The sequence below is a fragment of the Mus caroli genome, unplaced genomic scaffold (genome assembly GCF_978045245.1).
Source record: "Mus caroli unplaced genomic scaffold, Mus_caroli_1 scaffold_6, whole genome shotgun sequence".
Taxonomy (NCBI): domain Eukaryota; kingdom Metazoa; phylum Chordata; class Mammalia; order Rodentia; family Muridae; genus Mus; species Mus caroli.
The window spans coordinates 86916485-86935630 of record NW_028227261.1 but is presented as its reverse complement, the minus strand read 5'-3'; the positions used below and the strand labels follow the sequence as shown (position 1 = coordinate 86935630).

At 39.7% G+C, this 19146-nt stretch overlaps 1 protein-coding gene across 1 annotated transcript in view; it reads right to left on the bottom strand.

Moving 5' to 3' along the window:
* Brinp1 (BMP/retinoic acid inducible neural specific 1) overlaps positions 1 to 19146 on the bottom strand; it is a 198646-nt gene that overhangs the window by 24994 nt on the left and 154506 nt on the right. Inside the window, exons 6-7 of the mRNA XM_021161100.3 lie at positions 11224 to 11460; positions 5345 to 5567 (exon numbers count right to left, since the gene is read on the bottom strand). Of these exons, the coding sequence (XP_021016759.1) occupies positions 5345 to 5567; positions 11224 to 11460 (460 nt within the window). The remainder of the gene's footprint in view (positions 1 to 5344; positions 5568 to 11223; positions 11461 to 19146) is intronic.

The following is a 19146-nucleotide window of genomic DNA, read 5'->3' as shown; positions in this document are numbered from 1 at the left end:
ACTGTACCTGTGAAATGGCCCTTGTGACAGATCCTACTACACAAATAGGGTATGCCAAATGTAAAAGGGACTGGCAGGGGAGTTTTCTGTGACTTATCTCACACTTGAAAGATTCTCACAATATTCAATGGAATATTATAAAAAAATGGAATTGATACTTTCTAGCTGTCAAAGATAAGTTTGAAGAAATCTTAGGCCTTCCTTTGTTTTTAGGATGTCCTCTTTCAATAGCCCAGCTGCCATGCTGCAAAAAGACCAAATGACATGTAGAGGACATGGGTAAGCATTCTAGTTGACAGCCCCAGCTGAGCCTCCAGCTGACAGCCAGCATCAACTGCCAAATCTGGAAGGGAGATACTTTGGAAGTCCACTGAGGAAAGTCACCCAAGGACATTGGTCTCAGCCAATTTGAGAGTCTTCCAACTGTACCAAGTCAACTTATACAATCACGAGGGGTCATAGTGCATGATTTTGAGTGTTCTAGGGTATTTTTTTCATGAATAGATAACTAAGATGTGTCTTCTGCCTAACAGCCCAGTAATAAACTTTCATCAAATAAAGTTCTAAACATCCAGAGTTAACCTCTCACTAAAAAATCAAATGACTCCTTTGAAATATCAATAATGACTGGCAATTCTTTGGCACATCCCTAACATTCCTTTGCCTCAGTGGTTTTATCTGTACTGTAATATGAGAATAGTAACAGTACCTGTTTCGTGAAACAATGATGTGATAAGACAATGAATTCACACAAGACAACAGAATACCATGCATATAGAACATACATAAGAAATGAATTCCTTGCCACTTTTGACTAGAGTCAAATATTTCACTAGGTTTTTAAATTTTAAAAATCTTCATCCATCTACTTTAACCTGCAGGCAATTACCATTATCCAGTGTCCCAAATGAGGTGCAGGTACTTACATAAAGCTTGAGGGCTGGGAAATGTCAGAAAGACCTGACTCCAACCTGTATATAGTAAATGATCTTTTCTCTTCCCCTCTCCCATCCTGCCTCAATGCCACCCTTCCTCGAGACAAGTAAAAATGGCAGTAGCACCTGTTGCAATAACAGCACCTGCTCAGAGCACACAGCTCCTATGGAGTTCAACAAGCAGACAAATTGAAGCTGAGCAATCAGTTCATTTGCAAACATAAACTTGCTCAGCTAGAGGTGACTCAAGGTTCTCACTGCTATCACCTCTGTCTGACACAGCTCTTTGGCAGAGAGGTGCCCTGCTAGTCTGAGAAATGCTCATTAAAGTCTCTGATTCACATGTCAGGAAACAGCCCACAGCCAGGCCAAGGAAGTTCAGCTCCCCTGGGAAGGCTTCAGAGCCTCATTTTGTATGCTCCCACCCTCGGCAGTATCGAATTCATTCCTCTGTGTATGTACATCACTTAGTGACTTGCCAACTGAGAATTCCAGACACTCTCCTAGAGAAAGTGAAAGGAATGATAGGATTAAGATCAGTTTTCTCCTTTTCACTTGGGCAAGTCAACACCCAGAGCTCTGGACTTAAGATCCCAGTAAGCAGTATGGTATTTCTAGCTATGCACTTCTGGCAAGTTCCACAAGCAGAAAGAAAGAGTTAGGTACAGTGGTGAACACCTGAGCTTGGAATCAGGAAGTCATTTATCCAAGATGATACAGCCTCACTAATACTAAGGCATAATCAAATCCTTCATTTAAGTTCAGGTTCCTGGACTGTCCAGTTCCCACATTTTACCATTTTGGCCCTTCCTCTATCCACATGCGCATATGACATCTTTCTGTCTCTTCTTAGATCCAGTGTGCCAGTGATGATTTATGGCCTGTAGATTTCTTCTCCAATTTAGTTAATGTGTTTCCTCAGTCTCTTTACTTGGAATTTCTGAAGCGACACTCAAGAAATATTATAGATGCACGAATAGTTTTGTAATAAGCTAAATATTGCTCCTTTTGCTCGGATTTACTTCTGTTTGGTCAGTCTTGGAACTCACAGTCACTTCATCTAAAGATGTGACAGAAATATTTTAGAGCAGTGGTTTCGTGACCTATGGCTCATAGCATATCTTGCATATTAGATATTCATACTATGATTCACAACAATAGCAGAAATGTAGTTATGAAATAGCAGCCGAATAATTTTATGAGTGAGCGTCACAAGTATGTTAAAAGGTTTCAGCATTAGAAAGGTTGAAAATCACTGCTTTCCAGTGGTATGGTCTGGGTTATCTAACTTCCCTGGCAAATGCAAAGATTGAAGACCTGATCGCCCAGCACAGCTAAACATAACTGTATTCAGACGTCATTTTTAGGTTGAAATGGGCTCATTACTGCCGAATGGTAATACAGTATGACTGGTTTTAAAGCAGGGAGGATGAGGACACAGACATACCTGGGTGAAAGGAACCCGGGGCACAGGACACAGACAAGCCATAGAGTCCTCAGAAGAAACAACCCTACCCAGACTGTAAACCCAAAGTCTGTGTTTAAACTTCAAGCTACTAGAATTGTAAGAGAATAGATGTCTGCTGTTTAAGCTGCCTAGTCTTTAGGACTTAGCTGAAATAACCTTTACAAAATACCCACCTGAGGTAAATTTTATTTTCCGATTCACATAGGAACCTTTCCTCACTCCTGCTCTGAGAACCATCTTTCATAGCAGTGTGGAATCTATTCACTTACTTTCGAGCCACAAACAGCGCCTGAGGCTGGTCACCTGCCATAGGCCTGATAAATCTAATGGTTCTACTTCAGAGACTCCCTTATGGTGGCCGCTTGGGCATCTGCTGTGTGCAACAGGGAAGTTAATTTGTGAACAGACCCTTTTCCAAGTCTGTGGTTCAGCAGTACAGCAACACGTCAGCAACTGACAGAGAAAAAAAATCGATTTCACTCTCCAAACGGTTATTACAAATGAGAGACAATGCAGTGGACTCAGAATTGGAAGGTCTGTGGCAAGCAAAGATGAACAGCACTAGTGTGTAAGGATACAGGACACAGTGCAGGAAAAAGAGATGGTGCATTAGGAAATGTAGTTCTATATAAGTGAGAACTTGGAATCAACAACACTTTGTATACAATTAGGGAAGACTTCACAGAGGAAGCAACGTTAGCTATTGGTGTAGAAGCATAGAGGAGAAAGTTTCAAACTGGGATACACAGTTTGATCTATCCAGAGAAATATAATGATTTTTCATTCTTGTCTTGTGTGCTAGCACACCAGACATTTCAGAGGACAGATTTGGATTTGTAGATTTGAATGCCATTTTGATTCTTGCTTTACAACAGCTTGGCTAAGTCTCATTCTCTATGATTTTCGGAGTCAGATCATTCTTTAAGAGACTGTCCTGTATAATATCATTCCATGTGACAATTAAAAATGTCCTTGTACATATCCACATATTCCTTGGGGACGGAGTCAACCCCATATGAAAACCTCTGGTTTACTGCAGCAGCTTTGAACTAGTGACTTCAGTGCTCTGAAATTCATTTTTATGGACTTCACAATTGGAAAATGAATGCACACACACACACACACACACACACACACACACACACGGTGGCCAAGACAGATCATGCTATGTAAATTTCACGTGGTTTTGCAAAATGTAAGTGTGTGTGTGTCTGCACTTATATACATTTGTACATGAAGATGTGCATACTTGTGTATACATGCAAAGGCCAGAGAGAGTTCCCTTGTCTCTCATTTTTTATGTGTTTCTTTGAGACAAATCTTCTCTCTAATCATGAGACTTGTGTTTTCTCCTCTAAGAAATCGCAGCATTCCTGCCTCCTCTCTGATTAGATTTAAGGTTATATATGTGTGCCAAATGTGTAGCTTGCTCAGTGGGCACAAAATGAGAATGGTAGTCCTCGTGATTGGGCAAAAAGTACTCTTAATCACTAAGCTATCTTCCTATCCCCAAACTTATCTCATTGGTTAAAAATTTGGATTTTTTTCCTCTGAATAAAATAAAAGGCAAGATACTGCCACCAATACAGAATGAATGATAACAGAAAAGTTCTGACTGAATCAGGATAACAAGTGTGATTCGGGCTCCCTACTTGGATTTAGTCCACCCTGCTCCCCAACTGTTTTATGGCTGTCTTGTGACAGCTTCATTGAAACCCTTGATACAATGCTATAGAAATTTCTCAGCTGCAGATAGATCATAAATTGCCTGGAAGAATAGAGTTTGACCAACCGAGATTGAATACTGTCTTCTTCATTGAAAAGGTAGACCCTGTCTGTTCATTCTTGTAGTTCCCACTGGAAATCAGTGTAAATGATACAAGACAGGGTGAAGCTAGAACCAGAGTAGGCAAAGGAGACAAAATTAGATAGGGTCATACACAGAGGGGACTGGCCTCTATAATCCGTAAAGTTTTCACTAGTCGATGCTATATTTGTTCCACTTCACTCTCGGCCTTGATCAAAAGTCCTCAACTAACCTCAACTGACTGCTTAGTTCAGTTTCTTTACCATTAAGAAGTGATTCTTAATTCTTCCTAACCAAGTACTTTAAAAATTGTACAGATATTGAATTTTAAGTAAACTTAAGGGTGCCATATAGTTGCTGGCACCAGTGTTGGAAGTCACTGTCACTCTGACATAGTTGGGTGCGGGAGTACCCTCATATAAGCAGGGGGAGGGTGGATGGGAAAGGGGGTTTCTGGAGGGGAAAGTGAGAAAGGAGATTGGAATGTAAATAAGTAAAATATCCAATAAAATAAAAAAGAATGGCACAAACAAGGCAAAGCTGACCTTCATTGCTCAATTTCCTTTGTCATTATTGGGAAACGGATTTCAGACTTTTCACAGGGATGCTCAAATCAGTGGGTGTGCAAATCTTTTAAATGAAATGCAGGTAGCATTTGTATATTACCCATGTACAACTGCTTCTGTACTTTAAGTCATCCCCATGGTGCTTGTAATTCTTCATTTAACATACATGCATCATGTGGTTTAGAAAAAAATGCCTAGAAAAAAAAATCTAAGCATGTGCAGTAGAAACACAAATTGTATTTTGATAATTTCAATCTGAGGTTAGTTAAACTGTAGATGGAGAACCCAACCCAGACAGAGAACAATGATACACTTATAAAGCATATAGAATTTAAAAGTTGAAAGAACTATATGGAGAACCCACAAAGAACAATGATATACTTATAAAGAATATAGAATTTAATAGTTGCAAGAACCAAATGCAAAAAGGATCATGGACTGCCTTGCTTAAAGAGTACTAAATAGGCTACTTGAAGCACACGTCCCTCTGTTTTAGAAGAATGTGCTGGTTGACAATGAGCCGTGGGGATATAGGACATTGTAGAAGTGGAGATGTAAGAGCACATACCTCTCTCTAGGCAGCTGGTGGTTGGGATTGTGGCGGCAGCGCACACTGAGGCCAAAGAGCTTGCGGGCGGTCCTCTGGATTTTCTGCCTCTGAGCCTCAGTGGCACTCTGTAGGAGCTTGTAACGACTCTGCAGGTCCCAGTCATTGCCCCAGTGCTGGTGGATGCTGCCAATCGTCAGGAAGTGGTTGCTTGGGAGACGCTTCATAAATGACTTAAACTCATCTGACAAGAGACAAGAGTCAGGAGAGAAGGGGTAAGCATGACAGCCACCATCTGCAGTTCTGTTTAAAGATTTGGTTCTCACTTATCCCTTTAGTATTTTCTGCTATCTTCATAATACCTTGAAAATGGAGACAACATAAATGTCCTTCAGCCAACAAAGAGGATAATGAAAATGTGGTACACATACACCACAAAATATTATTCTACTATAAAGAAAAACGAAATCATAAAGTTTGCTGGTAAATGGATGTATCCAGAAAAGATCATGTTGAATGAAGTTACCTAGACACAGAAAGACAAATGTTACATGTTCTCTCTCCCCAGAGGCTCCTAGTTTTAAATCTTCAGATATAAGTGGACTCCTTTTCCATCATTAAGGGAACTGGTTTGTGCATCAGATGGAGATCATCATAGACTACCAAAATCAATCAGCATACAGAGTTGTGGACCCAGCCCTACTGGATACACTTATACCACCATTCCCACATAGAAGGTTTCAGAAACACTGAGGAAGAGTGGCCATAAAGATTCATAGAGCCAGAATATCAGGGAGTTTGTTTTGAGAGTGTTTCTCCAAGAAATGGTGGAAGCCACTCCCATACAGTCTAACCCATATGACTGCTTATCCTGAGCCAAGCATGGATAACACTGGACATACAAGAGTCAACCCGGGAACTCTCACAAAGCCTCTACCATACACAGAGCAACTAAGGAATGCTGAGAGATGTAGAAACAGGTTTTCCCCAGGAAAGGACACACTAGTTGGTTTTTGGTCAGGCCTGTATTGGTTCCTGATGTTTAGCTCCATTTGTCAATGAACAACCCTGTCATCTGAATGAGCCCAGTATAACACTACATAGTCTGATGTGCTGATGACATTGTACCTGTATTGAAGGGTACCTGTAGGAGGCATCTATATTTAAGATAAGATTCTACAGACTTCCAGCACGGGCATGTCAGGTTACAATACATACTTTTTGCACTCACACTTAACAGTGCCTTTTGAATCAAATTACTATTCTTAATTTAAAAAAAATTGAAAGCATTTAGACAATCTACATAGAAAATCAATCTCTTATGATTTTGGTAGAATTGTAACTGAAAATAAATGTGAAGAAAACAGTGTTAATAAATTCTTGTCAGATACTGTTGTGTGCTAAGTGAATAAATCTCTTTGAAGTACAGGACTCTCATAGATCCAGAGTGGTGTTAAACCCATATTAGCCCTCAACTGAATCTTTCTCTTTAAGGTAACCTGTAGGACTGATGGAGAACTGAAGGAAGTGAAACTCTACACTCATGATCCAACTGCCATTTGAAGTCCTAGGTGTCAACTATATGGCATCTTCTCTGGTGCAGGGAAGCTACAATTTAAGACATAGTAAGAGATCCCTTGGTAAACCTTTCAGCTCCAGCTCCCAATATTTGAATTTATGAGCAACATCTCAGGTTTGACATAACCTTAGAAATAACCTAGCTCAACTTTCTTGACCCACACATATAGGAAACTAAAGCCCAGAACAATAAGTTGATTTTTTTGAAAGATAACACAGGCATAGAGCTTCAAGAGCCAAGAGTAAAACTTTCTCTTATCTACTCTGACACTTTCTCAGGACACCCAGTGTCCTTCTCAACTGCTGTGGAAAATGAAACAAAATATGGCTCATTTTTACAGATAAGAGGTTTCAGGCAAATAGAGAGAGCTAGAAAATACCATTCTAAGTGTGGGACCTCAGACCCAGAAAGACTATGAGTCCTTATATAAGTGGACATTAGCTACTATAAACTTCAGTATGACCATGCTACTATCCATAGACCCAAAGAATCTATGTATCAAAGAGGGCCCAAGGAAGGCTACTTAAATATCATCTAGAAGGGGAAATAAAAGAGAAATATGAAGTAGATGGAGGGAGGGGACTAGGGGAGGGTGAGAAGGGGAATAGGGTAGAGACCAGTTGTGGGGAAGTGGAGAGGGCTAAAAGAGACAACCGAAATCAGTGGAGGAGAGGCACAGCCTTGGGACAGAAGAAACTCCTGGGAGTCTTTGGGGATGACCCTAGCCGAGATCCTAAATAGGGGGGAAATAGAGCCTGAATAGACCACCTCCTGTAAACACATAGGGCTTCTAGTGGAGGGACAGGAACATAAACTCACCCATTAGACCTTTAACACATTTTTTTCCTGCCTTCAATAAGTGCAGAGATAAAGATGGAACAGAAACTGAGGAAATGGACAACCAAAGACTGGCCCAACTTGCGACCCATCCTATGGGAGAGAGTAAACCCTAGACACTACTAATGATTTTTGGTGATGCTTGCAGAGACAAACCTAGTGTAACTGTTCTGAGAGGCTTTATCTGGCAGCTTAGGGAAAGAGATACAGAGACCCACAACTCTGCAAGTCAGAGCTTGAGGAGTCTTGTGCAAGAATGGGGTGAGGGAATAAGGGAGCCAGAGGGGTCAAGGACACCACAAGAAGACCTACAGAGTCAGCTAACCTGGGCCCAAAAGGGCTCACAGAGACTGAATACTATCAACCAAAGTGGATACATGGGCCAGTTCCCTAGGCCCCCTATACATTTATAACAGATATGTAGCATGGTCTTTATGTGGGGGTCCCTTAACAATTGGAGAGGGGGCTATGACTATGTTGTGGGATACGGATCCCTTTTTCATAGCTGGACTACCTTGTCTAGCCTCAATGCGAGAAGATGCATTTAGTCCTGTTGTGACTTGATGTATCAGGGTGAGTGGGTACCAATCGGGGCCATCCCCTTCTCTGAAGAGAAGTGGAGGGGGTAAAGAGGGAGGGTATATAAGGGTGGGACAGTGAGGAGAGGAGGGAGGGGTCTTGGATCAAGCTGTAAAGTGAATAAGTAAACAAACAAAATAACCAAACCAAATCAAACACATTAGTTATACCTGAATTTTTTTATTTCATGCTATTAAATATGCACGGAAACTTCAGTCCAATGCACGTATTTAGTTCATATATATAAGGACTACTTGCATAGCTCTCAACAGTTACAGAACCTTATTCTAAGCACTTGGAACTCACAAATGATCTTCACAACAAACCTGGGAGTTACATATCTATAGTGTCTCCCTCCAGTGGTTTGGAACAAAGGAGGTAGCTAACTCGCATAGGGTCAATAGCCAGTAGGTGGTACAATTGAAACTGCAGCCTTGATCTAGAATACATGCTCTCACTTAATGTATTATACTTCCTCTCAATACACAGACAGAAACCTTGACTCTTGGCATACTGCAAGGGGAAAAAAAAAACTTTCTAAAAACAAATGTTTTCAGCCAGACATTTAGAAACGTTGTAATGATTATCAAATATAAAAAAATCAAATATTATATTGACAACTGAAGAAGATGGGGCCCTGATTAATACAGCTGTCAAATTTGTATAACAGGATCTAATCCAAATTTAGAAATTGTGAAACCATCAAAAAAGCCATTATTATTTTACTATTTTTCCTCCCAGGGCTAAGCCATTAAGGCTAAGGACTTGAACAAATAGAAGGAAAAAGTACAAGTTCATGACACAGATATTTGTTTCAATAAGTGGACACATGTTAAATTGAGGGATTTACTTATTTCAGATGGATTTGTGCAGGAGACCCATGTATATATACCTTATAAGGAAAAAGAGCAAAACAAATCATTTAGCATTTTCTCATTCTGCGGCATCTCACATTCTGTCCTCTTACTCACCCACTCATAGTAGCTTCTTCTTGAAACTAGAGTTCCTTACTACTGGTGCAGACAGCCTGCGTTTCCTTTGGAATTTTAGTAATTAGTAGCAGGTTTTTGTAAAAGGAATCTGTCAAATCTATTTTGTTTGTTTGAGGCCAAGAATCAGCACAATACCCTTCTATCATGATTGCTCTGCTTCACAGATTCAAGAATTTGAAAGAGACTAATGGATAAGGCTTCATAAGACATCCACAGTAGCTCCATCCAAGCTGCATGACCCTGGAGGAAAGAATCTCTGATGCGTCCTATATGTTGGCAAGCGGGAGTTTCAAGTTCATGGCAACCAGTCATTTCAAATTACCTCATGTGAAACTCTACTTTTGTTTGTGATACACAGTGGCTCTGAGTTAAGGTTTTGTTTGGTCAAAGGATTTTATGGCTAAAGACTGAAATGACTTCAAATATTCAAAACATAAACATGACACCTCCATCACCCTTTTATCAGAAGAGGAGGCAATGCCTACAAAGTTCAGTAGAATTAATAAATTGAAAAGACTTCTGTTACAACTGGGGTTTGGAGTCAGGGTCTCAATTACCAATCCTGTCGTTTACAAAGAGTGTAATGTCAGAGAAGAGTGTGAGTCTCAGTGTCATTACTGCTCCATGGATACACATCCTACTTTGTTTCATGTAATTGTAACAGACGGAAGAATATATATCTCAAACTATAATGCTCTATTGATTAGGTTAGTCACTTAAGAGATGCTAAAATACATATTATAAGTATACTATGTCTTGGTGAGGCTTCTTGGAATTCCTAAGAACTCTTAAACTTTTCCTATCTAAAACTGACTGTATGGTCTTGATTTCAGATTTTCTTGGTGTTCAACACAAAGGAAACTAACAACCATAATGTTATCTAATATACATCTTCAAGCCATGCTCTGGGACATCATCTCAGATTTTCTATGAAACTCTCTGAGACAACCAGCATCTAGCTCTTCGAAATCCCCTTCTAAATATGCAAGCCATTCTATACATTTTTACATATACTTCCTGATTTTCAGTGGGGTCATCCCTCCTAGGAAACTTGTGAACTGAGTCTCTGAATCACTGGACAATAAGACTTTCATTTGTTTTCAACATGGCCACCGTTCACTTTGTTAGTCACACTGCCTGCATGTCTGAAACACTGTGCCAGCTGCTTCTCATCCTTAAGCATAGACACCTGAAAGGTCACAATCATTTGCATCTTTCACATGGTTACATAATTGATTTCTGACAGACTTCAAAGCTTCAAGAAGGCAAAGGTCCAACTTGAGACCTTAACCTCACCTCCCTCCTGACCTTGGAGAACTGACTTTTCTCCCCTGTAACTCATTATTCTGAACTAGGAAATGTAGGAAATAGCTAAATTATCAGTAAAGAAAATTTCAATTTTGATAGTCTGTGTGATATTCAAGTATCTACATAATTTTATCTTGCTAGACACACATAAGACATGTATATATCTGTGCATATGCATGTGCTTATTATCATATATAGTCATACAGATACACACATTTATATATGCTTATGTGTGCTTGTTGATTAACTCATACATATACACACTTACGTTTATAAACACAGTCACATATAAACAGAGACTCGGGAATAAATATAACATTCTCTGACTCGCCACTCTGGCCACTCTGCATGGATGTCTTCTCAGGCTTACCTTGTCATGAGTCCAAGAGAGATGATACATTGTACAAGCACATTGCCTTACACCACTGTTTCATTCAGGAGACTGAATGTGTTACTGCGTTGTGAGGACTACTAAACCTGACCCTGAACCCTTGAACATGGACAAGAGCCCTTACTCGGTTTTCCTCACATCAGTCTTTACTGCAGTTTGGTGATATCATTTCTCTAGGTTTGGCCAGAGGCATTCACGGTAGTAGTCTGTGTACCTGAATTCTCCAGGTCCTTATAAGCTTCAGTCCAGGCCTTGGCCATGTTTGCCAGCGTAAACTCCATGATCTGGATGTCGGTGATGGGGCAGTTGCACTGTGGGAATTCCTCAGCACACTGGCAGCGACACTGGCTGTTCTGACACACATACTCTCCCTCGCCATTGCACATGATGTAACTCAAAGCCGACTGAACAAACTTCTCTTGCAGATACTGCGGGAAGATTATCTGAAGACCTGGTTAGAAATAGCAAGAAGGGAAAATCAGAAAGGATAAAAAGGTGTTTTATTAACAGCCTCCAAAGGTGACAAGAATCTGGCCCTGTAAGGCTTCTCCCTGTGCACTGGAATAAAAATATTCCAGACCATTCTTAGATATAGATGGGCAGCAAAATGTGGAGCCTTCAGTTGCTTCGCTTATAATTCACTGTCTTAGGCCATGACCTTGGTTCTCTTGGAAATGCAGACATTACTCTGTTATATTAGTAATGAGTCAGGAGATGCTCTAATGTATATTTTCTTCTATTTGGAGAGAAAACCCTTACTGAATGCATAACATCATTATTTATCTTTCTTATATCCTTCATTTATTTTCTTTTCATTTCTTGAAATATTTATGAACTCTATTTATGAACATGTCCTGAGCTATCCAATGCTTTTAGAGATTTTTTAATGATATTTTACTTTTTGAAAAAATAGGGTCTCTCTAGGCAGCTCTGGCTGTCCTGAAGCTCACTATGCTTATCACATGGGTTTCAAAATCAAACTCTCAAAAATCTGCATACCTCTCCTTCCCAATTGCTGGGTTAGATGGTATATGCCACCATGTCCAATGAAATATTTTATAAAGAATATTTGCAATATAATCATCAGAGATATATATGGGCGCATGTCTTCCTAACATGGTTTACAGGTCTAAAGCAGAAAGAGACACAGGAAAAAAAAGTCAGGCAGCTTTGATCCTGGAACTATATACCTCAGGTTGCAAGGTCAGCTTTCCACAGGATAAAGAATTTGGGCTTGTTGGAAGGTACATAAGAAATAACCATGGTTAAAAGAATAATAGAATGGGCAAAGGTAGGGGAAGTGTGTCTGGGAAGTCCAACTACATGAAACAAACTCCAGTGGATAGGGATATGGTGTAGTAGAAAAACTGACTGAGAGAGCTACAGAGGCCAGAAGGCTGGAAGGAATTTATTATGCATTACAGTTCATGTGTTTACCATATGGATCAGGGAATACGTATTAGTAGTATTTCAAGAGCAAGAGTGATATAATTAAAGGGAAATGTTGAATAAGTGCATATATTATTAAACTAAAACATTTGTGAAAAAGAGCATCACAGATACTAATTTTCTCCTGTTTGCTCTAAAAGTGAAGGCACAAAGGAACACTAAGACAAAGAGACTAACCCGTGGGTATAGGATGAGAACCCTTGACTACATCTTCTGATCTTCTTCTATATTTGAATAATCACACTCTTAATCCTTAGAGTGGAAGATTGAGTGGGGTTTATCTGGGCTAAAGCTGCAAGTTGGTACCTAGAAGCATGAGCTAAGTACATGCTTAAGCCTACAGTAGCCAGAAAGGCAAATTTGGACTAACAGATCATGTCTAGGATAGTCCCCTTCGCTTTGCAGAGGCTGCTAATTAGTTTTAGACTTCAACATGCAGAGTTATGGTTTTACCTCTCACTTTGTAAAAAGAGGGTTGGATGCTTATTTAGATTTGTATTTGTTTCTCACTTGGGCTTCTGGAGTACTCTTCAATCCTGCTCAATCGAGATTTTCTGGAAAATGGGTCCTTGCTTTTACTCTCGTTTTAGTTTATATTTTTCAGTTATGTTTACAGACTTGTTTTTTTTTTCTTTTTTCATATTACATATAATATATATGACAATTACGGTTATATAAACAATGCATTTCTATTCTGGTTCCATATGGAAACAATACAGTAGAATTTTCTGACTGCTCCAGTAGAAACAGACCTGAGTGTGTCTCAGCATGACTATGGCAGGAAACCATAGCCTACATGAAAATTTGGCCATTGCTACCACTGAGTTCCATACCAAAATCATCCCAACAAACTTATTCATCCTCTCTCTAAAACTTCACTTTCTCAAATTATGTTCAAATGGAGATACTTGCAGTAGTTACATTATATCTAGAGAAAGAAAGCAAAGATATCTATAATTTGAGTGGAGCAGTTGCTGGCACACACACACACACACACACACACACACACACCCTGAACTATCAATTCTTACTTACTTTATTTTGTGTGTAAATGTATATGTAGCTGAGTCATGCCACAACATACATGTAGAAGCTGGAGAACAACTTGCAGTAGTTGATTTGCTCTTCCTATCGTACTGGTCACAGGAATTGACTTCTGATATCAAGCACCTTTACCTACTGAACCAGTTTCATTTCTTTTCTTTTTTTTTCCCCAAGACAAGGTTTCTCTGTTTAGTCCTGGCTGTCCTGGAACTCTCTCTGTAGACCAGGCTGGCCTTGAACTCAGAAATCTGCCTACCTCTGCCTCCCAAGTGCTGGGACTAAAGGCATGCGCCACCACACCCAATGAGTTCCTATTTTTGATGTGAAGAAACTTCTGGTGAGGGAGATGATAGTGATGCTGTTGTTGTCCTTTCTCTGATAAAATGCCTAAACCTTCAATACAAACTTCAGCATAAAAGTTCCAAAGAGAATCTTTAAACATCTGCAGAGGTCATTTAATGAGGTGGGTTTAGGCTCTCTGCCTGCTGAAACAGAGGAGTGTTACTATGGTGTAACCGACCTTACTGAGAAGGCATCCTGAGAATGCTGTGATGCTGGACAGTGGTCTCCTGTGACATTGGATACACTCTTTACCACTGATCAAGGTGTTCCCATGAGATCAAGTTATCAGTCCCAATGGTTCAGTATATGAATATGGTGAGAGAGATACCAAAGGCAAGGCAACACAAACCAACTATAAAGTATTTTCCAAAGCAAGCTCGCAGTTCATTATAGGGTGCATTATTGAGTTGCTTCATTTATGTTGCCATTTTCTCCTCCAAAGCAAAAGTTATTTTTAGCTGATCCCTATAGGCAACTGTGTCTATGGATTGGGGTTATGTTTCTGTTGCTTAAAGGAACTCTACAGACTATATTCTCAGTCCTACTTTTTCAGACAACTCATCACTTTTTTTTCTCCCTTTTGTAGAGGATAGGATATTCTATTCTTGGTCCCAGCCCAAAAGGAATTCGGGGAGAGCATTTTTAGAAAATTGCATCAAATCATTTCTCCTTTTGGCAAGGATACAAAAGGCAGTATTACCTACCCCATTTAATGCAAGTGAAAACAGATAAAATTTAGGGTTGGGGGTTTTCTCAGCACAGCTGAAACAGAACACTGGCTGCTCTTTAAAAATGGAAACTCAGAACATGACGAGCTGTCTCAGAGGCAGAATCCCCTGGGCAAATTTCAAAAGAGAATAATGAAGACATAGCAATTAAAAAGCACTTTTCTGCAAAATGTCATTACTGTTTAAAGTTACACAACCATTTCTACGGCAGCGGAGGTTCACACAGCAGTCACAGCTAGAGTTGTCTCCCAGTGACCTGTGTCCAACAAAGAGAGCCATTGCTGACCCCCTAGATTGGTGCCCAAGTCCTGCTAGCTTCAATGGGAGTCATAAATAATTTGGAGGGGGATTTGGCCAGTGGAAGCACTTTTTGAAAGATATACAGCTGCCGGCTGGGGTGGAATATTCTATCTCCTTGGTTCCCAAAACACCCCCTCTCCAATATGCGCGCACACGCGCGCACACACACACACACACACACACACACACACACACACAAAGAGAGGAGGTTGTAAGAACGAGGGAGAGAAAAATAAAATAAAGAGGGAGAAGGAAGAAGGAAGGAAAACTGAGAAAATGAAAGAGCCACATTTTACTGCCAAGCATGTAAATTTCGCCTCACAACTCAGAAAGGCAATGCTTGAGTGTTATACTTGAATACCACCTTGCCCACGCTGAACATATGGAATATTTTCCCTTCAACCTCATTAATTTTTTTTCATGTCTGGCTGTGCTTTGAAGGGCAATGTTGTGATGTACAATCAAGAATGTGTGGAATTCAGGAGCAGGCAGAATTACCCAAGAAGACTCCCTGCTTTTCCTGACACTTGCCTCATCCTTCTCAGGTGTACTCACCCAACTCCAAGGTTATTATCCTTCCATCCATTTCATGATGTGTTTTCTAATTTGCAGGGATTTGGTGATAATATCCTTAATTCCATGGATGCAGCTTGCTACACTACTACATCTTTGTCACTTCTTCATCTCCTCAGACTACACATCATACTATCTATACACATTCCCCTTTGCAGGATTGGAGTCTTTCCAATCTATCACTCCTATTACACTTACAGCATCTTATCTTATCTTATCTTATCTTATCTTATCTTATCTTATCTTATCTTATCTAATGTCTAAAATAGTTCTTCCTCGTGTGTTAGCCTGTCTCCCATGTTCTGAAATATAGACCTTCCCATACTATTGGAGTTCAAATGCCTTTGTTGTAGGATTAAGTGTTGACTTAAATTGTTTTACTAATCTGTTTGGTTTCCACCTCCCATCTTAAAAGGCCAATTTTGGAAGAAAGTAGTCTATATTTTTCTGACTAAGCCAAGTACATTTCAGGCTGCTGGTACTCATCAATTCTCTTCTTCATCCTACCAAAATTTAGGTTGATCTATTAGTCTTTGGGGATGCTCAAATGAAAATTGAAATGATCTGTCTAAAGCCTCACAATTAAAATAACAGAATCATGATTCAAATCTGAATATTTAGACCTTTTGAAATCCTTCAGGGTTCTTCTGCCTCTGTAGTCAAAATGGACTGATGACAATGTAAGCTTAGTAATCAACCATAGGTTTAATGAATGGCAACTGGACAGTGTGTCAGCCTTTCCAAAATATAATTGTTCTTGTTTTTCTGTACTAACTAGTTAGGGTAAAAGAAATAAAAAAGCAAAAGAAAGCAAGAAAGCAAGAAAGGGAGAAAGAAAGAAAGAAAGAAAGAAAGAAAGAAAGAAAGAAAGAAAGAAAGAAGAAAGAAAGAAAGAAAGAAAGAAAGAAGGAAAGAAAGAAAGAAAGAAAGAAAGAAAGAAGAAAGAAAGAAAGAAAGAAAGAAAGAAAGAAAGAAAGAAAGAAAGAAAGAAAGAAAGAAAGAAAGAAAGAAAGAGAGAGAGAGAGAAAAAAAGGGAGAAAGAAAGGAAAGGAGAAAGACAGACAGACAGGCAGAACAATGAAAAACCAAAAAGCCTGAATAGTATATAGGATGAACATTGTGTGTTATGATCCCATGTAATAAACCAAAAGTTCATGCCCCTTCCCCAATTCATGTGTTGAATCCCCAAATTCTAACTGGCTAGGAAATGAGGTTCCTTGGAAGTTAAGTTTAGAATCTAAGAAGACAATCACGTTCTCTCTCTCTCTCTCTCTCTCTCTCTCTCTCTCTCTCTCTCTCTCTCTCTCTCTCTCTCTCTCTCACTGTGTATGTACAAGAAAGGCACATGGGCATTCCATAACAAGGTAGCTACATGAAAATCAGAAATCCAATTCTCACTAGATCTTATGGCAGCTTGGTTCTGGACCTCAGGGTGCAGAGAATGTGACAAAGAGATCTCTTCTGAATGATTAGCTAACCTCCAGCATCTTGTATAGCTCAAACTTTATAAGGCACTGACATAATTAGGTGTGCCGTAAGTGTGTGCCTTCCCTCATTTATCACAATTCAAAATATGAAGGTCTACGAGAGACAAATTAGAGCACTCCTTGGAATACCTTTAATTGTGGAAAGACAGACAAGGGATTAAGGAACTCACAGGAAGAATAGTCTGGAATGTGGAAAGAGAATGTGCACAGGCTCCAGGCAACACAAAGTCCAGTTGAGAATCATACTATTCTTTACCTTACTTTCTGATTACAGGCATTTCCCTTTATAGATTACTTCCTCAAAAGCCCTTAGAGGAGAAAACATTCTTGTATCTTAGACACAAACTGAAGTTATGAATGGTGTAAATGAGAGATCTGATCTCCTTGGAGGCAAAGCAATTCTTAAAGCAACAGGTCTGAAGTTCCTTGTCCTCACATATCAGGTTTCTGAGATACAGACAGATAAATAGAGATCCCAGTATGGTAGAGTTTCGCTGGTTAAGGACTATTTAAGGAACACAAGAATGCACAGAGAATCTGTGTCAGATCCCCTAAGAACAGCAAGGACAGAGTTGATAGTTTTTATCAATTAGGAACCTGATTCAGCTGACCATGTTTGGGGGGAGGGAGTGCTAGGGACATCTAATTTCTCAGAAAAAGAAAGACTAAACAGAACCTGAAGTCTCACTAAAGATATAACAAATATAGCCCAATTGTCAATTCTGATTCCAGACTTGCTTTTGTGAGTTCATTACAGGAACTCTTAGCCTCATTCTCTTCTTTACAAAGGCAATGTATGTGGAATCAGTGGGTAAAAGAAAAGAGAATTTTAATACATTTGATATGTGTTTCCTCCTCTCTAAAGAAACAGGCCATTTACAGATTTAAACCTAAAGCACAACATTCAATAACAATGAATCTGGAACTTTGGTAGATGACTAAAATTTGAAAGCCCTGTTGTGCTTGACAATATTTAACTAATGGTAACTGATAATAACAAATAGCAACCATTTCATTGATTTATTTGTGAGGGTGCAAGATGGTGAGATTGGATATAGCAGTTGTTGAAGACTTATAAATGTGGGGTAAGTAATGGTTTTAAAAAATACTGATGTTTTAAAAATGTTATTTGGATGTATATGCAATTAGATATATGCATGTGCACTACATGCGTGCAAGAGGCCGAAGAGATCAGAAGAGTTACCTACAGTCTGGACAGCCAACATGGTTGCTGTGAGTAAAATATGGGGTCTCTGCAAGAGCAGTAAGCACTCTTCCCCCACCCACTTCTTTTAATTAGATATTTTCTTATTTTAGATATTAAATGTTAGCCCCTTTCCTAGTTTCCCCTCTGAAAATCCCCTCCCCCCTCTTCCTCCCCCTTCTCCCCAACCTACCAACTCCCATTCTGACCCTGGCATTCCCCTATTCTGGGGCATAGAACCTTCACAGGACCTAGTGCCTCTCCTCCCATTGATGAGCAACTAGGCCATTCTCTGCTACCTATGCAGCTAGAGCCACAAGTCCCACCATGCATTTTCTTTGATTGGTGGTTTAGTCCCAAAGAGCTCGGGGGGGTACTGGTTAGTTTATATTGATATTCCTCCTTGGGGCTGCAAAACCCTACAGCTCCTTGGGTCCTTTCTCTAGCTCCTTCATTAGGGAATTAAGCACTGAGTCATTTCTTCAGTCCCTAGGAATTGTTTTAAAGCATGAGCATAATATAAATTGACAAAGAAGGCTAGCTATAAATGCCATCACATAGGGCAGACATGGATCAAATACAGGTCAGTGAATAAATATGTGAGATGATTCTAAGTCTTATTTAGGGAACTATCATGAGCTGGTATAGCTTACATTTGCTTTATTTTGCTCTATATCCTAATCATCTGAGCCAGTCTACTTTTGAATGACATTTCTCTTTTCTGACCAATACCACTTGCTATTAAATTCATGATCTCTTGCAGTGCCAAGAAGAGGGAAAATACAGGTTCTATTTTAGTTGCATATAAATATATTTCTGTTCTGTCCTTGTATCAAATGTGGCCCCCTGTAGGTATCTCTGAGCCCTACAGGAATCCCAGATGTTGTCTTACACCCACTAAGTTCTGCCTGTCAAATCCTGTCCATTTTTGAAACGCACAAGGTAGGATGAACAACAACAAGGACAGCACCTTTTGCAAAACATAAGCCTGATCCCCTTCTCTGTGCAAG